The 27,502-nt window shown below is 59.4% G+C and overlaps 5 protein-coding genes across 60 annotated transcripts in view; 2 read left to right on the top strand and 3 right to left on the bottom strand.

Moving 5' to 3' along the window:
• Positions 1-616, top strand: part of TNXB (tenascin XB) — a 41,252-nt gene extending 40,636 nt beyond the window's left edge. For all 50 annotated transcript variants that reach the window (XM_040542645.1, XM_040542671.1, XM_040542652.1 and 47 more), the window contains one exon: positions 455-616. In XM_040542645.1, the coding sequence (XP_040398579.1) occupies positions 455-535 (81 nt within the window). In that variant the 3' untranslated portion in view covers positions 536-616. The remainder of the gene's footprint in view (positions 1-454) is intronic.
• The window catches only part of LOC121062617 (butyrophilin subfamily 1 member A1-like), a 225,427-nt gene that overhangs the window by 143,370 nt on the left and 54,555 nt on the right, over positions 1-27,502 (top strand). The window lies entirely within an intron of this gene.
• LOC121062654 (steroid 21-hydroxylase) lies at positions 553-8,996 on the bottom strand. Its single transcript, XM_040542833.1, has 10 exons — positions 8,798-8,996; positions 8,210-8,299; positions 7,544-7,695; positions 6,641-6,736; positions 6,237-6,344; positions 5,533-5,619; positions 5,270-5,455; positions 4,441-4,610; positions 1,147-1,250; positions 553-906 (listed from the first exon to the last, which is right to left on the bottom strand). Exons 1-10 carry the CDS (start codon positions 8,994-8,996, stop codon positions 659-661), a joined length of 1,440 nt encoding a protein of 479 aa, XP_040398767.1. The 3' UTR covers positions 553-658.
• Positions 9,374-12,954, bottom strand: CENPA (centromere protein A). Of its 2 annotated transcripts, XM_040542845.1 has the most exons (4): positions 12,849-12,954; positions 12,650-12,750; positions 10,103-10,180; positions 9,377-9,599 (listed from the first exon to the last, which is right to left on the bottom strand). In XM_040542845.1, the coding sequence occupies exons 1-4, from the start codon at positions 12,952-12,954 to the stop codon at positions 9,465-9,467; spliced, it is 420 nt and encodes a 139-aa protein (XP_040398779.1). In that variant the 3' UTR covers positions 9,377-9,464. The 2 variants fall into 2 exon arrangements, with proteins under 2 accessions (XP_040398780.1, XP_040398779.1); XM_040542846.1 differs by lacking the exon at positions 10,103-10,180 and having other exon boundaries at positions 9,374-9,599.
• LOC121062616 (butyrophilin subfamily 1 member A1-like) lies at positions 18,700-23,504 on the bottom strand. Of its 5 annotated transcripts, XM_040542734.1 has the most exons (11): positions 23,176-23,496; positions 22,421-22,768; positions 21,510-21,791; positions 21,277-21,381; positions 20,374-20,397; positions 20,255-20,275; positions 20,136-20,156; positions 20,000-20,020; positions 19,858-19,878; positions 19,667-19,699; positions 18,706-19,489 (listed from the first exon to the last, which is right to left on the bottom strand). In XM_040542734.1, exons 1-11 carry the CDS (start codon positions 23,273-23,275, stop codon positions 18,954-18,956), a joined length of 1,512 nt encoding a protein of 503 aa, XP_040398668.1. In that variant the 5' UTR covers positions 23,276-23,496; the 3' UTR covers positions 18,706-18,953. The 5 variants fall into 5 exon arrangements, with proteins under 5 accessions (XP_040398669.1, XP_040398668.1, XP_040398665.1 ...); XM_040542731.1 differs by having other exon boundaries at positions 18,706-19,699; XM_040542735.1 differs by lacking the exon at positions 21,510-21,791 and having other exon boundaries at positions 18,700-19,699; positions 23,176-23,504.

Here is a 27,502-nt window from a genome sequence, read left to right as displayed (position 1 = left end):
GGAGGTTCGATAGGGGCTATGGGGTGGGGGAGCCCCATGGCTTGTGTATGGGGCACAAGATCCATATGGCACTGCCCACAGCAGCAGGTACCTATGGGGACCTAGAGGGCCTGGGGAGTGGCAGCAGGAGATTTCACACCTATAGGGATTGGTGCCCTATGGGGAACAATGAGGGCCAGGAACTCTCTGGGGGGCTATGGGGGCCATATGGTCATGCACCCCTCTGAGATCCTATAGGCCTTCTACAGGGTGCAAGACACCATACAGGACCCCTCCCGCCCCAGCTCCAGATCTCCCCTATGTGGGCATGGGGCTTTATAGGAGTGATAGGGCCTGGGGCAGGGGAGTGGGTTCTTCAGGGCTTCAGTATGGTGCCTACAGGCCCTATATGGATCTGTAGGGCCCCTGTAGTATGCAGACAAGTCCTGACAGGGCCCCTCCTCACTCTCCCCAGGGCATCAACTGGTTTCCCTGGAAAGGTTTCGAGTTCTCCATCCCCTTCACGGAGATGAAGCTGCGGCCACAGCATGACTGAGAGCACCCAGAGAGGAGGCAGGGCTGCCTGGGGCAGTGGTGATGAAGCCTTTATGGGGTCAATAAAAGCTGCGAGCAACCAGCAAGCGAGCCCAGGCTTCCATGTGTCCCCAGGCATCGGGGCTCAGGGGGTGGGGGGCTGGCAGGGCACAAGGCGCACACAGAATGGGGGGCAGCGCAGGACAGTGCCAGCTGTCACACCCAGCTTGGGCAGGGCCCCAGGCACCGGTGGCTCCAGGCGGAAGTGATGCAGGATGTGGCCCAGGAAAACAAAGAGCTCAGCTCGTGCCAATGCCTCACCCAGGCAGGATCGGGCTCCACAGCCGAAAGGTACCAGCGCTCGCCAGGGTGCCCCTGGCTCCAGGAACCGCTCTGGAGGGGGAAAATGGGGGGGGGAGGAGGTCAGGGACATAGCCATTTGGGGAGGGAACCCACCATGAGGGCCAGGGACACAGATGTCCAGGCTGGTGATCACCCCAACAGTGTCAGGGACCCTGGCAAGCAGGGAGGGGACCCATCCCTGGGGGCTCAGGGGACCTGAGCATCTGGAGAAGGGACCCAGGTGTCCAGGACAGGCCCAAATGTCCAGGGAACCCCAGGGTCAACACGTACCTGGCAGGAATTCGTCAGGACGATGCCAGGTCTCAGGGTCGTGGTGGGCAGCGAAGAGGTTGGGGATGACGATGGAGCCAGCTGGCACAGGGACACCCCCAACACTACGACAGGACAAGGTGCTGCTGGGATGGACTGGGACAGACTGGAGTCTACATAGTCCCTCTACTGCCACCTACTGGGACCATTGGGCTTTACTGAGCGCTACTGGAGTTCTCCTGGTCTATACTGCGGCCTACTGGGCTCTACTGGGGTCTACAAGGCTGTACTGGGATTTGCTACTACTGAGCCCTGCTTGGGCTTTTCTGGGTCCTGCTGGGCTCTACTGGGTTACTACAGCCTACCACTGGGCTCTACTGGGGGCTTTACTGCTTCCTACTGGTCTTTTCTAGGCTGTACTGATGCCTACTGGGATTTTCTGGGGCCTATGGGGCTCTACTAGTGCCTACTGAGCCTTACTGGGGATCTCCAGGGCTCTGCTGCGATTTACTGGACTGTACTGAGGCCTGCTGAGATCTACTGTGGCTCCAGTGGGTGATACTGGACCTACTGAGGCCGAATGTGCAATACCGTGACCTAGTGGGGCCTGTTGGGATCCAGTGGGACCTACTGTAACTTACTGGGATCTCCTGGGGGCTCTGGGCTCTACCCGAGTCTTTGGGGATCTGTAGAGACAGTTGAGCTTTACTGGAGACTCCTTGGAGCACTGGGACTCCACTTGGTTCTGATGGGGCCTACCTGCCTCTGATGGAAACTACTGGGGCACTCCTGGGCTCTACTAGATGCTACTGGGGCTTGCTGGGTGCTCCTGAGACCCACCTTGGTAACCTCTCAGTTGTCCCCAGTATGGTCTAAGTTGTTCCCCTCTGCCCTCAGCAGGTCCCAGTTACTCCCAGTTGGCCCCAGCACAGTCTTATGTTCTCCCAGCTAATTCCCAGTTGACCCCAGTTGCCCCAAACTTGGTCCCAGACACTTTCAGTTGGCCCCCAACATAGTCCTGGCTTACCCCAGTTGTCTCCAATGTTGTCCCAATTCGTAGAATCATTGAGGTTGGAAAAGACCGTGAAGATCACCAAGTGCAAACATCCATCTAACACTACCAAGTCCACCGCTCAACCACGTCCCTAAGCAACACACCCACAATAAATAACTCAGGGATGGCAACTCCACTTATTCCTGGGCAGCCTGTTCCAATGCTTAACCACGTTTTACATGAAAAAATTCTTCCTGCCATCCCATCTAAACCTCCCCTGACACAACTTGAGGCCACTTTCCTTTGTCTCATCACTTTGTCATCTAAGAAAAGAGGTCTACACTCTCTTCACTACAAACTCCTTTTGTGTAGTTGGAGAGAGCAACGAGGTCACCCCTCAGCCTCCTTCTTTTCTCCAGGCTAAACAACCCAGGTCCCTCAGCCACTCCTCATAAGCCTCGTTTTCTAGTCCTTTCACCAGCCTCGTTGCCCTTCTCTACACATGCTCGAGCAACTCAATATCCTTCCTGTAGTGAGGGGCACAAAACTGAACACAGTACTCAAGGTGCAGTCCCACCAGAGCTGAGTACAGAGAGACGATCACTTCCCTAGTCCTGTTGGCTACACTACTTCTGATACAAGCCAGGATGCTGCTGGCCTTCTTGGCCACCTGGGTACACCGCTAATTCATGTTAAGCTGTCTCCTGGCCAGCATCCCGAGGTCCTTTTCTGCTGGCAAACTTTCCAGCCACTCTTCCCTAAACCTATACCACTGTATGGGGATGGCCTACTAACACCTTATGAAGCAGCCCTGCTGAAGTAGGTCCTCTTAAGGCCTGCTGAGGCTAACTGGGTTGTTCTGAGGTTTTCTGGGCTGTACTAGGGCCTTCTGAGCCCTACTGAGGTTCTGCAGGGGCCTTCTTGGCTTCTCTGGGGCTGACTGGGCCTACTGTGGCTAACTGGGCCTACTGGACCCTATTGGGGCTTACTGGGCTGTTCTTGGGCCTGTTCTGGGAACTGCTGGGGCCTATCGCCATGACACTACTGCAGGACACTAAGCAGCAGCCCAAGGTAGTGGAGCGGCTTCTGCTGCTGCACATTGAGCACTGGAGCCAGCTGATGCTGGTAGAGCAAGAAAACATTGACCCCAGCACATGTAATTGAGAACACCAATGCCTACTCCACGCCACAGACACCAGATATTAAAGTGAGCATGCTTGGACCACTCACTACTCTGGAACAGCAGCTGTCCAAGACACTATCTAGCTCCCTGTCCCAGAAGGTCCAGTCTACCTTCAGTATAACCACCACCAAATTTGGGGGCAAAAGCAAGTGAACAACTCATCTGGGGCAGCAAGTCAACTTCTATAGCTCTCTCTCATGCTGAAGTGAAGTGGACCTGGCAGTTAATATCGTCCTAGGATTTGCAGGCCAATATGCATGAGTACTACAAACACAACTCCCCTCCTTGGCAGCTTGTGAAATGAGATATTTTTCCTTTTATTTTTCAGCTTAACTAAGACTTTTAATGGGGCTTTTATTGTGCAATGTATTTTATTATCTAGTGCTGTGTTGCTTTTAGTATTGGTGAAGAAAGTAACTAAAGGATCTATTCAAAGTATTAATTAAAAAAAAAAATTGCTTAACTCGCTGACACTTTTCAATAGCACCCTCTGCCTGCGTTAAGTGAAACTGATTTTTTTTCTTTAAAAAAAAAAATTATATATATATACACACACACACACACACACACATATATATATATATATGATTCTACCGGGTTCTGTGAAGATCTAGTGAGGTTTATTGGTCATTTCTGTGGCCTACTGAGCTCTACTGGGGGTCCTCTGGGACATACCTGGTCCTAATGGCCTCTGCTGGGATCTACTGGGCCCTCCTGGTGCCTACAGGGCTCTACTGGGACCTGCTGAGGCCTGTTGGGCTTTATTGGTGCCTACAGGGTTTCTTTTGTTTGTTTGTTTTTTGGTAACTACTGGGTGCTGCTGGATTTTACTGGGACTTTCTGGGCGTTATTGAGGCCTATGAGGCCTGCTGGGCTCTGCTCTAGTTCTCTGGGATCTGCTGCCACCTACTGGGGAATACTGGGTGCTCCTGGGACCTACTGGGGCTGACTGAGCTCTGCTGGAGCCTACCGGGCATTACTGGGACCTGACACATCTTGCTGGGCTCTGCCAGGCTCTACCAGGTGCTTCTGGGTTTTATGATGCCTTTTGGGCTCTGCTGACCCATACTGGTCTATACCAGTCAATACTGGTCTGTACAGACCCATATTGGTCCATACTGGTTTCTACTGGCTGTACCTGGTGTGGCGGCGTGTGCAGTGGGGCAGGGCCAGGGGTGCAGGTGGCCGCAGGCGCAGGGTCTCGGTGATGGTGGCGCGGAGCAGGGGCAGGCGTCCCATGTCCCCCACCTGGGGGGTGCCCGTGGGGCCCAGCTCCTGACACAGCTCTGCACGCACTTGCTCCTGCACCTGGGGACGGGGCGGGGGGGGGGGGGGGGGCGGGGGGGAGCACACATGTCACGCCATGTCATGTACAGCTGTCCCTCATGCATGTGACATGGATGCGATGCATGTGGCACCTTGGGACAGTGCAGGGGTGGTGGTGATGGCCATGGGAGGGGGTCATCAGGGACACCCAGGACATGGAACCCTCCCCAGGACCTGACCAGGGACACAGACATGACATGGACGTGGCATGCATGCAGCGCCTCAGGGCAGTGCAGAGGGATGGTGGTGGTTATGGTGTGGGGGACACGAGGGATGCCCAGGACACGGGTGGGAACACCCTGGGGATGTGAGACCCACCTGGGACCCGCCTGGGGATATGAGTGTGACGTGTGGCACTGCAGGGTGGTGCAAGGGAACAGTGATGGCCATGGGGAGGAGGACACGGGATTTGCAGGACAATGGACACAGACGTGAGTATGTAAGACCCTCCCCACCCCCCCCCACCCCCCGGGACCTGCATGGGGACATGGACACAGATGTGACATGGATGGATGTGGCACCTCAGGGCAGTACAGGGTGGGGGGAACCCAGGAGATGCCCAGGACACAGGTGAGTACTCAGGACCCCCCCAGGGACACATGCAGGGACACAGACGCCGCTGTGACACGCGCGTGTGGCACCTCAGGGCGGTGCAGCAAGAAGGCCACGGCCCAGGCCAGGGCGGCCGCTGTCGTCTCAGTGCCACCGATGAAGAGGTCAACCAGGGCCATGTGCAGCCGGTCAGGGCCCAGTGCCCCTCCCCGGACACTGGGGTCCCCCCCCAGCAGCGCCCCCAGCACCGTGTCCCCAGGGGGCGATGCGCAGGCCTGCAGGGGGACACGCGTCACCTCCCTGCATCCCCTCACCGGTTTCCCCCTGCCCCAGTCCCGTGTCCCCATCCCACCTTGTGACGCCGGATCTGGGCCTCCACGAAGGCGTCACGACACTCCACCAGGCTAAGCAGCCGCCGCAGCCCTGGGTTGGGCAGCACCTGGGACCGTATGGAGCCCATAGGCACCCCAGGGGCCACAAAGAGCCCCCAGGACCCTATAGAGCCCCCCACTTCCTGCCACAGTGGCTATATAACCCCTTCCAGCTGCATACAGACCCTATAGACCCACCCCGGTCACACAGACAGTCCCCACAGCCCTACAGACTCTCTCAACCCTGTGTAGACCCCATGACATCTCCCCCAGGGTCTTATAGACCATTTAAGCCCCTCCCAAGCCCCATACAGACCACCCCCTCAACCCCATATATATGGAGATGGCTCCATATAGACCCTGTACCCTCCCACACCCCCAGCACCTCCCCAGATCTTATACATCCTCCCCAAGGGAATATAATCACCTCCCAGGCCCTACATAGGCCCCTCCGCACCTTCATATATACCCTACAACCCCTCCAGGGCAATGTAGTTCCTCCCCAGTATAGTCTCCCACATCTGGACCCTATAACACCCCTAAATCCCATATAGACCCTATAACATCCCCTCCCATGCCCTTCCTCAGTCCCACACAGACCTCCCCCAGGCCCCCATAGATGCCAGAAACCCTGTCCCCAGAGCCATATGGCCCCTGTAGGGCCTGGCCCCGCGGTGGGGCTCACCCGCAGCAGCGGCAGCAGGTCGAGCACCCGGACGCTGGCCCTGCCCCACACCTCCAGCAGCTCCATTACGCAGCGGGTGAAGGCCCGGACCTCAGCCTCGGGGGGCATCTGCGAGGGCCCAGATGCCTTGGGTCACCCCCATAGACCCCTGGGTCCCCCTGAGTCCCCCAGTTGGCACCTGGACACTGGGGACATAGGGGACCCACTGCCCCTTAGACACCTTGGTGCCCGTGTGTTGTTTCCCCCCCCCCCCCCCAAGTGACACCTGGGTCCCCTCAAGTGGCACCCAGACACCTGGGTGGCCCCCGGGCCCAGACAGCCCCCACCCAAGGGTGCCCCCCCCCCACATGCCTTAGGGCCACCTGGATCCCCCCAAAGGGACACCCAGACACCCGGGTCCCTACCAGGTCCCCAAAGACGAGGAGGCAGATGGTGCTGCAGGTGTGGAAGGCGAAGGCCTCAAAGACGTCGATGGGTGCCCCCCCATAAGAACGTAGGTCCTGGGGGGGGGAAAGGGGGTCACCGGTGGGGGGGGGGGGTGCTGAGGAGTGCCTGGATGGACATGGGGCTTCCCAGGGGGTTGTTGGGGTGACATAAGGAGATTTTGGGGTCACCAGGGGTATACCGCTGGCCCTAGGGGGTATTGGGATACCCAAGGGTGATAGAGGGGAGGGGACCCTACGGGGGTATTGGGGTGCTCTGGGGTAATATAGGGGGGACCTAGGGAGTTTTGGGGTGTCCCAAGCAGATATAGGGGGCCCCAAGTGGGTAAGGGGGGGGTGTGCCAGGGCATACTGGGGTGTGCTAGTGGATATAGGGAGAAAGAAGAGGGGATCATGGAAGGATTGAGGTCCCACAGTCAGATATTGGGGTGTCTGCAGGGTTACGGGTGATAAAGGGGAGTTCTGGGGAGCATAAATGGAGTATTGGGGTGCCCCAGGGAGATTCAGGGATCCCAAAAAGGATATTAGGGACACCTACATGGCAAAGGGGTATCCCAAGGGACACTGGGGCTCCCTGGGGGGGGCAGTGCAAGGGATACCCCATTGGGATATAGGGCTGCCCTAAAAGGACAATATGGGTCCCATAAAGGCTATTGGGTGGCCCCCAAGGGATTACAGCAGGGATCCCCTGCTGCCCTATCAGCTATGGGGTGCTGGGGGTGATTTGGGGGCGATTTGGGGGCACCCTGGTGCAATCTGGGGGTCCCAGGGTTGGCTTGGAGTTCTGGAAGGGGATGGGGGGTTATCCCCAGGTTTGGGGTGCTTTTTTTTGGGGCGGGGGGTCCCCAGGTTTGGGGTGCTCACCTGGCAGAGCGCCTTCGCCTGCTGCGCCAGGAGGGGCTCGAGTCGCCCCTGAGCCCGGGCCAGCGCCCCCCGTGTCGCCCCCCGCTGCTGCTGCCACCCTGGGCACACGTCCCCCAGCGCCAGGTCCTGCCCCCCCCGCGACACCAGCCCCCCTGCGGCACCGCACCTGCATCACCACTGGCACCCTCCTCCTTCCCCTCCGGCACCCATGAGGACCCCCCAGCCTCCCCCCCTCAGACAACCCTGGGGACCCCTAGGGACCCTCCAGCACTTGCAGGGAACCCAGAGGGACCCCCCCACACCCACCAGACACCCATAGGACCCTCCCCAGCACCCCCCAAACACTGACAGAGACCCCCCCCAGACACCCTTGCGAGGAACCCACAGCCCCCCCGCCCGAGTACCCTACAGCCACCCACAGGGACACGCCCAGTACCATAAGGTGCCCCCCCACAGGGCCCCCCCAATACCCAGGGAATTTCGGGGTGCCCGACAATCCCCCCTAGCCCTTATAACACCCCCAACCCCACACCCCCAACCCCACAGGATATTCCTCCAGCCCTGTAAGCCCCCCATAACCCACCTGTACCCACATAACTTGGGGAGGGGGTGTACCCACTGCACCCCCCCCCCCAGCCCATATGGCCTCCCCCCCCCCCCCCATACCCAGGTAACTTGGGGGGCGCCCAGCGAAGTCCCCCCAGCGGCGAGCAAGAGCCTCCCGGATGGTCCCCACTGAGCTCAGCACCAGCACATCTTGGGGGTAAGGAGAAGGGGGGGAAAAAAAAAAGGGGGGGGGGGGGGCTGGATGGATGCGACCCCCTTCGGGGGGGGCGGGGGGGTCAGGGAGGTCCCAGGATATGGGGGCTTGGCGGTCCCAGCCCTCCCAGTAGGGTCAGGGACCCCCAATTCAGGGAGGTGAAATGGGTGCAGGGATAGAAGGGGGGGTTGTCCCAGGAACAAAGCGGGGGGGGGGTCCCAAATCAAAGGGTTGAGGGGAGCAAGGAGAGATTTGGGGGGGGGGGGGGGAAGGGGGTCCCTTGCAACCCCCCCCCCCGTCTCATTGGACCAACAGTGGGGCGCATGGAGGGGGGACACAGGGTGTCCCCAAGCTAAAATTTGGGGGTCCCAGGAGGTGGAGGCCGGGAGGGGGGGGGGGGAGCAGTTTTAGGGTCCCAAGGCGGGCTGGGGGGAGGGTTCCGGGGGGGGGAAAATAGTGGGGTGCCCCCCTCCTTCCCCCCCCCCCCCACTCACCGTGGCCCCCCAGGCGCATGCGCAGGGCAGGCCCGTGGCGGCGGGCAAGGGCGAGCAGGTGCAGTGCCCCCCGGGGGTGCAGCAGGTGCAGAGCCCCCCCCCGGGGGGACCCCTCCCGCGCCCCCCCAAACGCCAGCAGCAGCAGCAGCAGGAGCAGGAGCAGGAGCAGGAGCAGCAGCAGCAGCAGCGTGGCCGCCATCACCCCGCGATGCTGGGGATTTGGAGGGGGGGGGGGGTAGGGGGAGCCTGCAGTGCCCCTATAACAGCCTCGAACCTTGGGGGGGGGGGGGGGGGGGGGGCACAAAAAGCTCCGCCCCCCCCCCTTCTAGCATTTGGGGAATGGGGGGGGGGGCACATCCTCTTGGCACACTCCCCCCCTTGGATCTCCCTCTCATATACCCCCCCCCCCCAACTTTGGGCTGCTGCCCCCCCCCCCCCCCCCCCCGAAACCCTTCTCAGGGGGGTGCTGCCGTGGACAACCCCCCCCCCCCCCAAAATCACACCCGGGTGCCCCCCCCCCCACCCCCCCCCCCCCCCCCCCAGGTGCCCCCGAGCAGGACCCGACCAACAATCGAAGAGGGGGGGGAGGCAGGTTGTGAAAAAAGGGGGATCGTTCCTTTATTAGAGAAGGGGGGGGGGGTAAAATACGAGGTGGGGGGGGGGGCACTCAGATCCCCCCCCCGTCCAGCCCCCGCAGGCGCCGGGCCAGCTGCAGGTCCTTGGGGTACAGGGTGACGCGGTGGGCGTGCAGCGAGCACAGGTAGGCGTCCTCCAGCAGGCGCACCAAGAAAGCCTCTGCCGCCTTTTTTTTTTTTTGGGGGGGGGGGGGGGAGGGGGGGGGAATATCAGGGGTGCCCCCCCGATATCACCCCCCCACCCCCACCCCGGATACCCCCTTCCTCCTTCAATACACCCCCTCCTGCAAGAGTCCTCCCCCCCCCCCCCCACTCTCTAGGGGCGCACCCAAGGCGTACAAATCTCCCCCCCCCCCCCCCCAAATTCAACGCACCCCAGAAGCCACAGCCCCCCCCCCCCCCCAAAAAAAAAAAAACAAAGGCATGGGAAAGGAGCAAATTGGGGGGGTTACAGCCCCCCCCAAACCCTATTGGGTGCCTGACGCCCCCCCCCAGCAGTAGAACCCCCCCCCCAAAAAAACCATCAGGCACCCCAACGTCACCCCCCTGCCCCCCCCAAAGTGAAAGACACCCCCAAAACGCCCAGGAGATGCCCCCCACCCCCCCCCAGCACCCAAAGCTGGAGGGGGGGGGGGCTCAAAACCCCTAGGGCCCCCCCCTTGTCCCCCACCTCCTGCAGTGCCAGCAGCGCCATGGCCTGCCAGTGGTAGTCCACCCCCCGCGTGAAGAGCAGGCAGATCTCCCGCACCTGGGGACAGGGGGACACCAGAGAGGGGGGGGGGGCATGGGGACACGGGGGGGGGGGGCATGGGGACACCGCGGGGGCTGGGGGCACGGGGACATGGAGGGGGGACCCGGGACACCCCAGGGACGGGGACACCGCCACGGGGGTGTCACTGCACAGGGACATGGGGACACCCCGGGGACAGGGATATTTTTTTTGGGGGGGGGGGTGGGGGGGGGGGCACACGGGACAGTGTCACACGAGGCGCCATGGATGGGGGGGGCACAAGGACGCGGGGCGGGGGGGGGACAAGGACGTGGGGGGGGATCTTGTCCCAGACAAGGCCACCGCGTCACTTGGGGGGGGGGGGGGGGGCGGGGATGTGACAAGGACGTTGGGGGGGGGGCATCACACCATGGGGGGAGGGCACAAGGACGCGGGGGGGTGGGGGGGGGCACTCAGAGGGTCCGGGGGGGGACCTGGGGGGGATCCTGGGGTTGGGAAATCGGTTTGGGGGGCTCGGGGGGGGGGTCCCGGGGGTGGTGTAGGGGTCCTGGGGTGGGGTCCTGGGGAAGATTTGGGGGTCCCAGGGGAGGTTTGGGGGTCCCGGGAAGGTCCCGGGGAGGTTCCCTGGGGGGTTTGGGGGTCCTGGGGGGGTTCCCGGGAGTTGTTTGGGGTTCCCGGGGATAGTTTGGGGGTCCCAGGGAAGGCCCCGGGGAAGACTTGGGGGTCCCGGAGGAGGTTTGGGGGTGTCGGGGCGGTCCCAGGGGTGGTTTGGAGGTCCCAGGAGAGTTCCCAGGGGTGGTTTGGGGGTGTCGGGGGGGGTTTGGGGGTGTCGGGGTGGTCCCGGTGGGGGGCTTGGGGGTTCCTGGGGGGAACCTGGGGAATATTTGGGGGTCCCGGGGGTGGTTTGGGGGTCCCGAGGGGGTTCCAAGGGGAGGTTTGGGGATGTCGGGGGGTTCCCGGGGGGATGGTTGGGGTTCCCAGGTGTGGTTTGGGGGTCCCGGGGGGGGGTCCCGGGGTTGGTTTGGGGGTCCCAGGGAAGGTCCCGGGGAAGACTTGGGGGTCCCGGGGGGGTTCCCAATGGTGGTTTGGGAGTCCCGGCGGGGTCCCGGGGTCTTGAGAGTGGTCCCGGGAAGGTCCCAGGGGTGGTTTGGGGGTTCCTGGGAGGGTTCCCAGGGGAATTTTGGGGGTCCCGGGGGCGGGGGGGTCCCGGTGGGCTTCCCGGAGGTGGTTCGGGGGTCCCAGGGGTTTCTCGGGGGGTCGAGGGTCCCGGGGGTGGCGGTCCCGGGGAAGATTTGGGGGTGTCAGGCAGGGGTTGGGGGTCCCGGGAGGGTCCCGGGGGTGGTTTGGGGGTCCTGGGGGGGGGGTCCCGGGGAAGATTTGGGGGTGTCGGGTGGGGGTTGGGTGTCCCGAAGCGGTCCCGGGGGCGCTTGGAGGGTCCCGGGACGGTCCCGGGGGTGGTTTGGGGGTCCCGCGGGGGGGGGGGGGGGTCCCGAGGAAGATTTGGGAGTGTCGGGCGGGGTTGGGGGTCCCGGGAGGGTCCCGGGGGTGGTTTGGGGGTCCCGGGGGGGGGTCCCGGGGAAGATTTGGGGGTGTCGGGCGGGGTTGGGGGTCCCGGGAGGGTCCCGGGGGTGGTTTGGGGGTCCCGGGGGGGGGGGGGGGGTCCCGGGGAAGATTTGGGGGTGTCGGGCGAGGTTGGGGGTCCCGGGAGGGTCCCGGGGGTGGTTTGGGGGTCCCGGGGGGGGGGTCCCGGGGAAGATTTGGGAGTGTCGGGCGGTGTTGGGGGTCCCGGGAGGGTCCCGGGGGTGGTTTGGGGGTCCCGGGGGGGGGGCGTCCCGGGGAAGATTTGGGAGTGTCGGGCGGGGTTGGGGGTCCCGGGAGGGTCCCGGGGGTGGTTTGGGGGTCCCGGGGGGGGGTCCCGGGGAAGATTTGGGAGTGTCGGGCGGGGTTGGGGGTCCCGGGAGGGTCCCGGGGGTGGTTTGGGGGTCCCGGGGGGGGGGTCCCGGGGAAGATTTGGGAGTGTCGGGCGGGGTTGGGGGTCCCGGGAGGGTCCCGGGGGTGGTTTGGGGGTCCCGGGGGGGGGTCCCGGGGAAGATTTGGGAGTGTCGGGCGGGGTTGGGGGTCCCGGGAGGGTCCCGGGGGTGGTTTGGGGGTCCCGGGGGGGGGGGTCCCGGGGAAGATTTGGGGGTGTCAGGCAGCGATTGGGTGTCCCGAAGCGGTCCCGGGGGCGCTTGGAGGGTCCTGGGACGGTCCCGGGGGTGGTTTGGGGGTCCCGGAGGGGGGTCCCGGGGGGGGGGGGGGGGGGTCCCGGGGAAGATTTGGGAGTGTCAGGCGGCGATTGGATGTCCCGAAGCGGTCCCGGGGGCGCTTGGAGGGTCCCGGGACGGTGCCGGGGGGGGGGGGGGGGGGGAGGTCCGGGGGTGGTTTGGGGGTCCCGAGGTGGGGGGGTCCCCGGGTGTGGGGGGGGTGCCGGTCCTCGGGGTCGCTCACCACGCGGCAGAAGGGCTGCCGGCGCAGCAGCAGGTTGGTGGTGCTCTGGTACTTGCGGATCTCCTTCAGCGCCAGCTGGCCCGGCCGGTACCGCCGGTGCCCTGCGAGAAAGGGGACGGGGACCGGGGGGTGTCACACCGGGGGGGGGGGGGGGGGGAGAGTTGGGGGGGGGGGACCGACGCTCGGGGGTCGCACTCACGGCGCGGGGGGGAAGGCGCCGGGGCCGGCGGCCGCCTCGGGGAGCGCCGGGGGGAGACCGGGGGGGCGCCGCGGCGCCGGGGGGCGCGGTCCTTGGGGCGCGGCATGGCGGGGGGGGGGGGGGGGGTGACGTCACGCTCGGGACCCCCGCCGCCACCGCCGCCGCCGCGTCCCGATTCAAAGCTCCCGCCGCGAAGCGCCTCGTGACGTCATGTCCGCCGGCAGCCCGCTCCCCCCCATCAGGCCGCTCTGCGCCGCCGGAGGTCTCGTCTCGGTGGTGGCTCGGCGGACCGGGAGCCGTAGAGGGCTCATTTGCATAAATTTGCATCCCCCCCCCCCCCGCCTTCCAATCGCGCTGTTCCGTTCGCTGGGGGCTCACGGAGTCGGTACAGCTCCCGGGGCCCCAGTCCAGGCCCCGCGGACTCCCAGTGGATCCCAGTTGCTCCCAGTTGGCCTCAGTATGATCCCAGTTGGCTCCAGCGTGGCCCCACTAAGCCCCAGTATGGTCCCTAATGGTCCCAGTTGGCCACAAAATGGTCCCAGTGGGCACCAATTACCCTCCCAGTTGACTCCAGTGTCACATCGGGTGGTGCCCTCCCCTTTGATCCCAGTGTGGTCCCACGTGGCCCAAGTTGGCTCCAGTGTGATCCCAGTAGACCCCAGACGCCCCCACCAAGGATCCACGTGCCTGCAAAATGGTTCCAGGTGGCCCCAGCATGGTCCCAAATGCTCCCAGTTGGCCCCCAGTATGGTCCCAGTTGCTCCCAGCTGTCCCCAGCAGGTCCTAGTGGCTCCCCATTGATCGCACCATGGATCCAGTTGGCCCCCAATATGGTCCCAGTTGCTCCCAGCTGTCCCCAGCAGGTCCTAGTGGCTTACCATTGGTCCCACCATGGTCCCAGTTGCTCCCTATTCACCCCACGGTGGTCTCAGTTGCCCCCAGTAGGTCCCAGTTGCTCCCGGTTGGCCCCACCATAGTCCCAGCTACCCACAATATGGACCCAGATGTGCCCAACTTGACCCCAGCATGGTCCCAACTGAACCCCAGCATGGTATGATTTGCTCCAACTTCATTCCCAGTCAATCTCAGATGACTTAACTGTCATCCAAGTTGACCCCGGCATGATCTCAGTTACCCACAGCGTGGTCTCAGAAGTTCCCAGTTGCTCCCAGTGTGATTCCAGCTCACCCCAGCATGGTCCAGTTGCCCCTTTGTGGTCTCAGGTGGCTCCATTGTGATCCCAGTAGGACTGATCTCAGGTATCAGTGGTATCAGGTGGTCCCCAGCTGGCCCCAGTGTAATCCCACTTACCCACAATATCATAGAATCATAGAAACACAAGGTTGGAAAGGACCTACAAGATCATCTAGTCCAACCGTCCTCCTATCACCAATACTACCCACTAAGCTACTAAATCATATCTCGTAGCACCTTGTCCAGGCGCTTCTTGAACACAGCGAGTGATGGTGACTCCACCACCTCTCTGGGCAGACTGTTCCAGTGCCTGACCACTCTCTGAGTGAAAAAGTTTTTCCTGATATCTAATCTAAGTCTCCCCAGGCGCAACTTGTGGCCATTTCCTCTAGTCCTATCACTAGTTATCTGAGAGAAGAGGCCGACCCCCTCCTCATCACAACCTCCCTTCAGGAAGTTGTAGAGTGCAATGAGGTCTCCCATGAGCCTCCTCTTCTCCAGACTAAACAATCCCAGTTCCCTCAGCAGCTCCTCATAAGACTTGTGCTCCAGACCCCTCACCAGTTTTGTTGCCCTTCTCTGGACACGTTGCAGGGTCTCAATGTCCTTCTTGTAGTGAGGGGCCCAAAACTGAACACAGTACTCGAGGTGCGGCCTCACCAGAGCAGAGTACAGGGGGACGATCACTTCCCTGCTCCTGCTGGCTACACTATTTCTAATACAGGCCAGGATGCCATTGGCCTTCTTGGCCACTTGGGTGCACTGCCGGCTCATGTTCAGGTGAGCATCAACCAACACTCCCAGGTCCCTTTCCTCTTCAGAGTCTTCTAGCCAGTCTGCCCCAAGTCTATAGCATTGCAGGGGGTTATTGTGGCCAAAGTGCAGGACCTGGCACTTGGCCTTATTAAACCTCATCCCATTCGCCTCAGCCCAGCAGTCCAACCTATCCGGATCCCTCTGAAGAGCCACCCTACCCTCAGGCAGATCGACACTACCTCCCAACTTGGTGTCGTCTGCAAACTTACTGAGGGTACATTCAATCCCCTCATCCAGGACATGAATAAAGATATTAAACAAGATAGGCCCCAGTACCGACCCCTGGGGACACCACTTGTAATGGGATGCCAGCTGGACTTAACTCCATTAACCCCTGCCCGCTGGGCACAGCCCTCCAGCCAGTTCTTTACCCAGAGAAGAGTATACCTGTCCAAGCCACGGACAGCCAGTTTCCCCAGGAGAATACGGTGGGAGACTGTGTCAAAGGCTTTCCTGAAGTCTAGGTAGACTACATCAACAGCCCTTCCCTCATCTACCAGTCTGGTCACACGATCATAGAAGGAGATGAGGTTGGACAAGCACGACCTGCCTTTCGTGAACCCGTGCTGGCTGGGCCTGATCCCCTGGATGCCACGCAAGTGCCGTGTGATCTCACCCAAGATGATTTCCGTCCATAACTTTCCCTGGAACAGAGGTCAGGCTGAAAGGCGTGTAGTTCCCCGGGTCCTCCTTACGGCCCTTCTTGTGGATGGGAGTCACATCAGCAAGCCTCCAATCCTCTGGGACCTCTCCAGAGAACCAGGAACGCTGATAGATGGTGGAAAGCAGCTTGGCAATTACCTCCGCCAGCTCCCTCAGCACCCTAGGGTGGAGCTCGTCTGGTCCCATGGGCTTGTGAGAGTCCAGATGGAGGAGCAGGTCTCTGTCTCTTCCTGGATCACAGGGGGGAAATATGATCCCAGTTTCTCCCAGCTGGCCCGCAGAATGATCCCAGTGGGTTCCAGTTGATCACAGAATAGTCTCAGCTGCCCCCAATTGGTCCCAGTTGATCCCAGCATGGACCCAGCTGCCAAAAATATGATCCTAGATGTCTCAGTTGGCCACAGCATGGTCCCAGTTGCCTCCAAAATGGTGCCAGTTACTTCCAGTTGGCCCAAGAGTTATGTCATTTGCTCCCAGCATGATATCAGTAGGATACAGTAGATCACATCAAGGACCCAGTTTCCCCCAGTATTGTACCAGATACTCCCAGTTGTCCCCCAGTATTGTCGGAAGTGTTGGAAGTCAAGCAGGCAGGGCAGAAGGTTGGCTTGGCTGAGTAGGGATCTTCTTCTAGACTTTAGGCAGAAAAGGAAAGCAGATGGATACTAGAAGCGAGGTCAGGCAATATGGGAGGGCTACAGAGATGCTGCTCACCTTTGTAGGGGGAAAATTCGTATGGCCAAAGCTTAGTTGGATTTGAAGCTGGCCAGTACTGTGGGGACAACAAAAAGGGCTTCTTTATGTTTACAGCAAAAGGAGGACCAGAGATAACATTGGTCTGTTACTTGATGAGGATGGTCACCTCACAAACAGGGACATAGACCAAGCAGAGATATTGAATGCCTTCTTTGCCTCTGTCTTTAACAGCAACGATGGGCCCGGGGACCCCAGAGCCTGGAGCTGGAGGACCATGACTGCAGGAACAAGGAGCTCCCAGACAACCCTGAACATGTGTGGTATTTACAGCTTCAGATGGATGCACATAAGTCTATGGGGCCCAATGGGATTCATGCCAGGGTACTCAAGAGAGCTGGCTGATGCCATTGTGAGACTTCTCTCAATTATTTCTCAATGGTCTTGGGAATCTGGAAGGGTCCCAGTTGACTGGAAGCTGCCAAACATTTTCCCGGTTTTCAAGAAAGGCGAGAAAGAAGACCCTGGTAATTACAGGCCTGTCAGTCTCTCTTCGGCGCTTGGTAAAATTATGGAGAAGATTATTCTGGAAGCTATTGAAAAACACCTGAAGGACAATATGGTCATTGGTCTTAGCCAACATATTTGCATGGGGAAGGTCCTGTTTAACAAGCTTAAATTATTTTTATGACAAGGTTACCCACCTAGGTGACCAAGGCAGGTCTGCAGATGTAATCTCTTTGGATTTCAGCACAGCTTTCAATACTGCTTCTCAGAGTACCCTTCTGGACAAAATGTCTAGCATATAGCTATATAAAAGCAAAATATGGTGGGTGAACAATTGGCAGATGTGTCAGGCTCAAAGGGTTAGAGTAAATGAGGCTTGCGTCCAGTCACTAGCGGGGATCTCCAGGGCTCCATTTTAGGGCCAGTTCTTGTCAATGGCTTCATAAATGATCTGGACATGAGACTGGAATGCATATTAAGTAAGTTTGCAGGTGATACTAACTTAAGAGGACCTGTTGACTCCCTTGAGGCTGGAGAGGCCTTGCAGAGGGATCTGGCCAAAGAGGAGAGCTGGGCAGCCACCGCCTGCAGGAAGTTTAACAAGAGCAAGTGCCGGGCCGTGTCCCTGGGCAGGGGCAGCCCCGGCTGTACGTACAGCGTGGGGGCCGAGAGGCTGGAGAGCAGCCCCCAGAATGGGAGCTGGGGGTTGTGGCCAACAGCAAGTTGGGTGTGAGCCAGCAGTGGGCCCTGGCAGCCCAAAGGGCCAAGCGTGCCCTGGGGTGCCTCAGACACGGCACTGCTGGCCGGCCGAGAGAAGGGATCGTCCCGCTCTGCTCGGCCTTTTGCGGCCTCGCCTCGAGCACTGTGTGCAGCTGTAGGCAGCACAGCAGACGAAGGGCGTGAAACTGTGCAAGAGCCTCCAAGGGAGGGCTACGAGGACGGCGAAAGCTCTGCAGGGTAAGGCGTTTGAGGAGCAGCTGAATGCGCTTGGCTTGTTGAGCCCAGAGCAGAGGAGACCCAGGGGAGGCCTCGCGGCGGCCCACAGCTTCCTGATGAGGGGAGCGGAGGGGCAGGCGCCAGTCTCTGCTCTCTGGGGCCAGCGACAGGGCCCAAGGGAACGGCATGGAGCTGCCACAGGGGAGGCTCGGGCTGGCTGTTCGGAAATGGTTTATTCCCCGAGAGGGTGGTCAGGCACTGGAACAGGCTCCCAAGGGACGTAGCCACGGCCCTGAGCCTGCTGCAGCTCAAGAAACCTTTGGAGAAGGCTCTCTGGCACAGGGTCTGATTTTTGGGTGGTCCTTGTGGGGCCAGGAGATGGAATGGATGGTCCCGTTGGGTCCCTTCCAACTGGGGCTACTCTGTGATTCTGTGATCTAGGGCTGAAGGCTGAGACCACCTGCTGCCTCAGCTTGAAGGACTTTCAGGAGCCGGTGATGCCTTCTGTGGGCACAGCCCCTGCAGAGCCTGTGTGATGGGAGGCTGGAAGGTCTTTGGGTGCCCCCAGGGTAGGGCAATGACCCAGCTGGGACAAGTGGGTCCCAGGCACCAGCTGGGGAAAGGGGGGCAGCTGGACCTTAGGTTCCTCCTGGCTCTGACTCCCAGGACCAACACCAAGGAGACGGTCTGCTGCAAGACACCTTCCTGGGCAGAAAAGCCTCGGGACAGAAAGCACCCAGGAAATGCCACTGCCAGACTCCATCTTCCTGTGCAAAACTTTATTTGCTACAGTTCTGCTGCTGCTGTGTCTTGCATGGATGTGCTCCAGAGTAGGGAACAAAGAGCCCCCACAGGCTGCTCATGCTCAGCACCAGGCACAGAGCAAAGATCAACCCCAAACTAGGAGGCAAAGGTGGCCTGCAATGGCCGGCAGCACACGGTGACCACATCCCTTGCGCTGGGGACTGCAAGCAGTGCAAGCAGAGGGGAGAGGAATGTGGTTGGCTGCTGCAGCTCCTGTTCTGCCCACTGGGGCTCAGAGGCAGGGTGAGACCCGCAAGTGCCAGCAGGGCTTGTGCCCCAGCACAGGAGCCCTGTGCTGGGCAGAGCCCAGGGTCTGCAAGGGGCCTTGCCCCTGCTTGCAGCATCCCAGCCCTCCTCCAGCAGCAGGGAGGAGCACAGAGCAGCCCCTGGCCCCATTGACCCTCATTCCTGCGCTGCTCCTGCAGGATCAAGGAGAGGTGATCCAGGAATGGCTGGAGAAGGGCAGGAGCCCCCCAGGGCTGGGGACAGGGTCTACAAGGTGCTGTCCCTCAGGCACAGCTGGGCATTCATCCCCAGCCAGAACCAGGGGCGGATGCTCTCCCCATTGAAGGAGGCTGCTGTGAAAGTGAAGATCTCGACCCCATTGTCAGCGTTGATAAAAGACACCTGTCCCTGGGTACAGTCCAGACAGACCCAGATCCTCGTGGGGAAAGGGGACAGGGACAAGGGGGTACGAGGAGATGTGAGAGACTTGAGCTGCCCCTCAATGTACTGCACAGCCCAGATCCCTTCTTCAGGGCTCATGTCGATCCACCCCTTCCTCTTCACAGATGCCCTGGCAACCCCCACACCCCACCGTGAATACTTTAGGCTCTCCTCCTGCCCCTCCACCTGCCAGCAGTGCCTCCCCTCTCTGAACTCCTCATGGCCTAGCACGCAGCACCGGTTGTCAAATCTCTTTGGTGTGTTGGGCACCTGTTGCCGTTTACTTTCCCGTCTCACACTCTTGTTGTTCTTAGACACAACAACGTCAGGATGAGCCGTGTCCGGATCCAGGGTCACCTTCACTGCAGGGACAGAAGGAGCCAGGCCATCAGGGGCAGAGCTCAGCCCTGGGCAGGCTTTCCCCAGCTCGGGGCCAGGAGCTGCCCCACGGGGCACGAGATGGGGCACCTCTTGGCTCCTGAACATGCCCCAGCAAGGGCAGGAGAAGCACCGCAGAGGGCAACCCAATGCACACCTACCTCTATTATGAGGCAGCAGAAACCTTCTCCATGCTGGAATGAGAGGGGAGAGCTGGTCACAGCCCATGGCCGGTGCCCAGTGGGTGTGGGCAGGGTGAGGGTCCAGCCCTGGGCTGCTCTGTTCCAGCTGCCCACCCTCCACTGCACATTGCCTTGGCGTTGCTGTGGGGCCCAAGCGTGGGGACACTCACCCAGCTCTGCGGCTTGTTTCTCTACAAATGAAAGAGAAAAGCAAAATATGATCAGAGAGCACAGTTTCTGATCCCATACCTCTCACTAGGATGCTTTTTTTTTCTTATGATTTTTTTTGTCTGTTTGGAGAATGAGACTTACCCAGCTCTGCAGCTTGTTCGTCTACAAACAAAAGAGAAAAGCAATGCATCAATGAGAGGAGTCAGCTTCTCTTCAATGGCTGCTACAAACCAAAGACCCCGAATTCCTTCAGTTGTGGGGGGGAAGAGAGACTCACCCAGTCTTGCATCTTTTTCCTCTGGAAAAGAAAAGCATAAGGAATGCATGATCACAGGGAAAAACTTCTCATCCTTTGTCTATACGGCAAATTCTTTCAGTTTAGGGATGGACACTCACCTATCTCTGCAGCTTGTTTCACTGGAAAAGAAAAAGAAAGAGAAAAGCAATGTATGGTCAGAGGGGAGTATGCCTGTGGGAAGACACCAAATGCCTTCTCTGTGTGGAAGGAGACTTACCCAGCTTTGCATCCTTTTTTGCTGCTATAAAAAGCAAAAGGAATGAATGTTCAGAATGGAGAGACTTTCACCCCACTGCTGCTTCCATGGCTAGACCCCAAATTTTTTTGCTCTCATGCATGCGCCCATACCACCTTGTTGCCAGACTTGTAGCGACCAGACCAACAAGGACCGAGGCCCAGCATTTTGCAAGACTTGTAGCATTAAGAACAGACACTTGTGCAGCTCTCTGCACCGCGCCACCAAAACACAAGTGGAAGTGAATGGGGACGGGTGGAGGACGTCCCTGTCCCGGAAGCGTCAGTGCAGAGCGGGGCAGCCCCGCAGCTCGCTCCCCTTCCCCACCTTGATCCCCATTCCTTTCAGCCATCCCGGCCGTGTCCTGTGCCCAGGGCAGCCCCAGCCCCAGCACTCCCCACTCCCCCGTCAGCCTCCAGCTGCTCCTCCAGCACCCCCGAGCCACCAGCACACAAGCCCCCACAGCCCACCCAGCCCAGTCCCTCCCGCAGGGACACCACTTCCCCAGGGGTCTGGGGGCAGGGACTGCAAGGACTCAGCCAGCTCTTGGCTCTGTGCCGCTGAAAAGCAAAGGCGGAGGAACAGGAGGTCAGCAGAGCAGCTTGGTTGCTCGGTGGGAACATCTGCAGGGGCTCTGGGCATTCCCACCAGCCCCACGCTGCAGCCATGCTCCCTGGCCTCCCACCCAAGGCCCCTTGCCTTCTCCCCTGCCTTCGTTGCCCAAGGCAGAGGCCCAAGAGGATCCTAAGGCCTTTGGGATCCCCAGGAGAACATTCCCTTCCTCCTCCTATGCACCTCCCTGGGCCAGGGCTCAGCCCCGCTCCAGACTCACATGGGTCCCGGCAGAACACCTCCCTCCGCTCCATCCCTGCGCTGCCAGCTTACCTTTCTTTCGAAAGAGATAAACACCGAGGCCAACGGACAGAGCAAAAAGCACGAGGACCAGAGCCAGAGCCACCATCCAGGGCTGGGCGTTGTGGAAGAAGGGAGCTGAGAAAAGGCACCAGGAAAAGGGATGCATTTCCCTGCCCAGAGTGGAAAAGCAAGACCCAGACTTCTCCCAGCTCAGGACAAGTGCAGGGGCCAGGAACACCTCACCCTGGCTGTGCTGTTTGTACCTGCGATGTGCAGGGAATATTTCCACTCCTGCTGGAGGCGGCTGCTCCTGACCACGCAGGACAAGGGCCCCTCCACGCTCCCAGTCACGATGACCGCGCCTTCGATTTCAAAGAGCCCCTCCTGGTCCTGGGAATGTGTCTGGGACACCGAGGGCAGATGCTGCCCACGAGCATCCCTCCACAGCAGCTGCGGCAGCGGGTACCAGCCGGCCGATCGACACAGCACCTGGACGCCTCCGGCCTCGTAGCCCCCCAGGGAGAGGTGGGGGTCAGTACCTGTGGCTGGGGGAAGAGCCTGGAGCTGGGGCTTGACTTGGGGAGGGATTCAGTTCCAAGGCAAAGACCCCATCTGCTCCCATGCCAGACACAGCCCAGCACAGCCACGGCCCCAGGGGCTCAGGGACCGGACATTCCACGCACCCACCCTCACCCCAAACCACCCCGGGTGGTGCCAGACCCAGAGAGCAAGGCTGCACAATGACAGTGGCTCCAAATCACCCTGAAAATCCAAGTGCCAAATTCCAGGACCTTCAGGCAGCGTCTCGGCACCAAGCCATGCTGCTTCAAGAAGCCCCAAGACTTCCAGACAACCTCTCAGGTCTCCCCCACCACACAAAGCAAAAGTAAAGCAGACATCCAGCTGCTCAGAGGACTCTGTGATTCTCCCTGTGTGGTGTTTGGTCCCATTGCTGACACAGCTGAAGGTGCTGCTCAGCAGCCTGTGCCCAGTGCCCTCACAATATTATGATTACTGTCTTCAAGGACACCAGGGAAAACTGACAAAAATATCCATGGAGCTCTCTCCCCAAATATTACCTCCACATCCATGGGCATGCTCCATGCTGTGAAACAGCTGAAACATTAAAAGGACACGTAAACTCTCCCCTGGAAGCATCACCCCAGCCACTAACCTGACACCTCCAGCTCCACAATGGCTTCATCATAATCATCAGCATCTTCCACAGTGCAGACGTACTGGCCATCATCAGAGGGTCTCAGTCCCGTTATTCGCAAGTCCAGGCTTCCAGCAGAGAGACCATCTCTGGCCAACTCTGTCCTCCCAGCATACGCCCCCATTTGCTCCCTGTACAGGTCCTCTCCATTGCGGTAGTGGTGCACTGTCTCAGATAACCTGTGCCGAATCCACCTGACCTCCAAGGTGCGAGCATCCCGTTGAGGGGACAAGTGGCAGGGCAGCACGACATCCTGCCCCACGGTGGCAGTGAGGGGGTGGTCTGGTCCCACCACTCTGAGCTGGGCTGAGCAATGGAGAAGGGCACAGAGAGGCGGTGAGACTTTGTCATTGTAAATTTAGGGGCAGTGAGTGACAAAGGGCAAGCTGTGCGTGAGTTGGTGCGTGCTCCATTCACCGTGTCCCGTGGGAAACCAATGGGGAAACAGGAGAGGGAGAGGGAGGACGTGCAGGAGAAGGAGGTGTGCTGGGAGTGTGAGCCCTCTCTGCAGCATTCAGGCAGGTGAGGAAGAGCCAGAAAGGGCAGCCAAGACAGCGCCCATTTTGCGTGAAAGAACCAAAGGGAAAGCGAAACCCAGCTGGGGCTGAGCTGTGGGCTTGGGTCCCCCCTGCCCCACGGCCACTCCCCTGCCCTATGGCAGCATGTCTGCATGCACAAGCAGGAGAGCCCCCAGCAGCCCCACAGGATCCTACCTGAGCCCAGCCGGAGGAGGAGCAGAGTGACGAGCAAAGTGAGGAGGCCCCTGGCATGGCTGGTGAGGCTGGGGTGGCCACAGCCCCAGGGGAGCCCCATCTGAGAGGTCCCCCAGGGGGCTGGCAGCCCCCCAGGGCTTCTTCTCCAAGGGAGCCCCACCAACAGAGAGGTCCCTCACAGCACCCAGCAGAGCTGCAGAAAGCACAAGGCTACGCCCAGCTTCCCCGACCTTTGCCCAGTTCCTGGCTGCAATAACCCTCTGGGAGGAGCTCTGCCCCTGGGGCAGTGTCTGGGGAGCTCTGCAGGGCTGCCACCACCATCCCATTGCAGCTGGGTTCCCAGTTCACTGCCTTCAGCAAGCACGAGGGGCTTGTCCCCAGCAGGGGCCTCTCCAAAACTCCGGGGAAAGGCACTTTCTGAGCTTGTTCATCTCCACCTGTCTAGAGAGGAATGAAATTGTGAACAATGTGACAATGTGGAGAGATGCAGAGCAGAGCTGAGTGGGATCAGAGGCTGCAGGGAATAAGGCATAGCTGGGTGCCAAGTCCAGAGCTGCCTGCCACCCTTTAACCAGGGTGCTGAAGGCAAAGTGCCAGCCCCGCTCCAGGCTCCAGTAAAGCAGCCGTGGCAGAAGGTAGCTCAGATGGGCAGGGACCTTCTTCTAGAGCTTAGGTGGATAAGGGAAGTTTCTGTTTGCTGGAAGTGAGGTTAGGCAATATGGAAGGACTACAGAGGTACTGTTTGCTTTTGTAGGGAGAAAATTCGTATGGCCAAAGCTCAATTTGAGTTGAAGCTGGACAGTACTGAGAGGAGCAATAAAATTGATTATTTTTTTAAACTATCTTAACAGCAAAAGTAGGATGAGAGAAAACATTGGTCTGTTACTTGATGGGGATGGTCAAACAGGGTCATCGACTTCACAGAGATGTTTAATGCTTTCTTTGCCTTTGTCTTCAACACTGATGCTGGGCTGTGGGACCCCAGGTGCCCTGAACTAGAGGACAGTGACTGCAGGAACGATAAACTCCCAACAAACCCCAAGTTTGTGTGGGATTTGCTGTTCCAGATGGATGCACACAAGACTATAGGGCCTGATGGGATTCATCCCAGAGTACTAAGAGAACTGGCTGCTGTCATCATGTGTGGTGGTTTTATTTAGGTGGGGAACGGAGCTCCACCACAACTGCTCTCTCAATCCCCTTCCTCAAAGGGAAAGGGGGAGAAAATTCAAAGGATTGAAATAAGGACCAGGAGATCACACAATAATTACCATCACGGGCAAAACAGACTCACTATAGGGAGAGTAAAGAAATTTATTACCTATTACTAACAAGCTAGAAAAGTGAGAAGCAAAGAAAACAAACCAGAAATACCTTTCCCTCATCCACCCTCTTCCACCTCCTCCCTCTGAGCAGCGCAGGGGAACGGGACAATGGGGTTTGCAGTCTATAGCACTTTGTCTCTGCTGCTACTTCACGGTCACTCTCTTCCCCTGCTCCAATGTGGGGTCATAGAATCATAGAATATCCCGAGTTGGAAGGGACACACAAGGATCTGCTGGCACCACACAGGTCTACCCAAAAATTCAGACCATATGACTAAGAGCACAGTCCAAACGCATCTTAAACTCCTTAAACTTCTTAAACACGGCTTGGTGCCATGACTATGTCCCTGGGGAGCCTGTCAGTGTGCAACAACCCTCTTGGTGAAGAACCTCTTCCTGATATCCAGCCTGAGCTTCCTGTTGCAGCTTGACACTATTCCCATGGGTCCTATCACTGGTCACTAAAGAGAAGAGATCGGTGCCTGCCCCTTCACTCCCCCTTGTGAGGAAGCTGTAGACTGCGATGAGGCCTCCCCACTGCTTCCTCTTTTCCAGGCTGAACAGGCCCAGTGACCTCAGCCGCTCCTCATACATCTACCCCTCTAGGCCCTTCACCATCTTTGTGGCCCTTCTCTGGACACCCACCAACCGTTTCACATCCTTTTTGTACTGTGGTGCCCAGAACTGCACACAGTATTCAAGGTGAGGCCGCACCAGAGCAGAGTAGAGCGGGACAATCACTTCCCTCGACCAACTAGCAATGCCGTGCTTGATGCACCCCAGGATACGGTTGGCCTTCCTGGCTGCCAGGGCACACTGCTGGCTCATATTCAGCTTGCTATCAACCAAAACTCCCAGATACCTCTCTACAGGGCTGCTCTACAGCGTCTCGTTCGCCAGTCTGTACGTATAGCCAGGGTTGCCCCGTCCCAGGTGCAGGACCTGGCATTTGCTTTTGTTAAACTTCATGCAGTTGGTGACCGCCCATTGACGAGAACTGGCCCCAAAATGGAGTCCTGCAGAGCCCGACTCATGACTGGCCGCCAGCCTGATGTCGCCCCTTTTACCAGAACCCTCGGAGCCTGACCCCTCAGCCAATTGTACAACCCATCGTATTGTGCATTTGTCTGGCTCTGTGATGGACATTTGGTCCAGATGGATACAGTCAGAAACCATGTTGAAATCTTTACTGAAATCCAAAAAGATCACTTCAACTGGCTCCCTCGGTCAAATGGGAGACTGAGCTTACCAAAAAAAGGAAATTAGGTTTGTTGAACATGAGTTTTCCCTCACGAACCCATGTGTCCTGTGACCAGTGACCGCACTGTCCCTCAGGTGTTTTTTGGTGACGAAGATGGTGAAGGGCCTAGAGGGGAAGAAGTATGAGGAGTGGCTGAGGTCACTGGGCCTGTTCAGCCTGGAGAAGAGGAGTCTGAGGGGAGGCCTCATCACGGTGTACAGCTTCCTCATGAGGGGGAGTGGAGGGGCAGGCGCTGACCTATTCTCCGTAATCACCAGTGATAGGACCCACGGGAATGGTGTTAAGCTGAGGCAGGGGAGGTTTAGCCTAGACATCAGGAAGAGGTTCTTCACCGAGAGGGTTGGTGCACACTGGAACAGGAACTTCCCCAGGGAAGTAGTCACTGCACCAAGCCTGTCTGAATTTGAGAAGCGTTTGGACTGTGCACTTAGTCACATGGTCTAAAATTTTGGGTAGACCTGTGTGGTGCCAGGAGTTGGACTCAATGATCCTTATGGGTCCCTTCCAATTCGGGATATTCTATGAGTCTATGATTCTATAATGGTCCCATAAATGACCTGGATGTGGGACTGGAAGGAAACCTGCGTGAGTTTGTGGCTGACACTGAACTGGGACATGCTGCTGACTCTGTTGAAGGCGGAGAGGCCTTGCAGAGGGATCTGGCCAAAGAGGAGAGCTGGGCAGCCACCGCCTGCAGGAAGTTTAACAAGAGCAAGTGCCGGGCCCTGTCCCTGGGCAGGGGCAGCCCCGGCTGTACGTACAGCGTGGGGGGCGAGAGGCTGGAGAGCAGCCCCCAGAACGGGAGCTGGGGGTTGTGGCCGATGGCAAGTTGGATGTGAGCCAGCAGCGGGCCCTGGCAGCCCAAAGGGCCAAGCGTGCCCTGGGGTGCCTCAGGCACGGCACTGCTGGCTGGCCGAGGGAAGGGATCGTCCCGCTCTGCTCGGCCTGCTGTGGCCTTGCCTCAAGCACTGCGTGCAGCTGTGGGCACCACAGCAGACAAAGGGCATGAAACTGTGCGAGAGCATCCAAGGGAGGGCTATGAGGATGGCAAAGGCTCTGCAGGGCAAGGCGTGTGAGGAGCAGCTGAATGCGCTTGGCTTGTTCAGCCCAGAGCAGAAGAGATGCAGGGGAGGCCTCGTGATGGCCCACAGCTTCCTGATGAGGGGAGCGGAGGGGCAGGCGCTGGTCTCTGCTCTGTGGGGCCAGCGACAGGGCCCAAGGGAACAGCATGGAGCTGCCACAGGGGATGCTTAGGCTGGCTGTTCAGAAAAAGTTCTTCACCAAGAGAGCGGTCAGGCACAGGAACAGGCTCCCCAGGGACATGGCCACAGCCCTGAGCCTGCTGCAGCTCAAGGCGCAAGGCCTGATTTTTGGATGGTCCTGTGTGGAGCCAGGAGATGGATTTGATGGTTCTGGGGGGTCCCTTCCAACTCGGGATATTCTATGATTCTATGACCCCAGTGTGGACTCAGTTACTCCCAGTTAATCCCAGTTGACCAACTGTGGTCCCAGTTGTCCCCAAATGGTCCCAGATGCTCCTGGCTGCCACCAGCAAATCCCAATTGCTCCCAGTGGTACCCAGTGCAGTCCTAGTTGCTCTCAGCACGAACTCAGTTGCTCCCAGTTGGCTATAGCATAGAACTAGTTGCCCCCAGTGTGGTCCCAGATGCTCTCAGTTTGTGCCATCGTGGTCCCAGGATGCCCAGCATGCCAGTAGCAGGTTCCATTTGCTTACAGTTTG

The sequence above is a fragment of the Cygnus olor genome, chromosome 33 (assembly GCF_009769625.2).
Source record: "Cygnus olor isolate bCygOlo1 chromosome 33, bCygOlo1.pri.v2, whole genome shotgun sequence".
In the NCBI taxonomy this organism is placed as follows: Eukaryota; Metazoa; Chordata; class Aves; order Anseriformes; family Anatidae; genus Cygnus; species Cygnus olor.
This window is presented reverse-complemented; position numbering and strand designations above follow the sequence as displayed.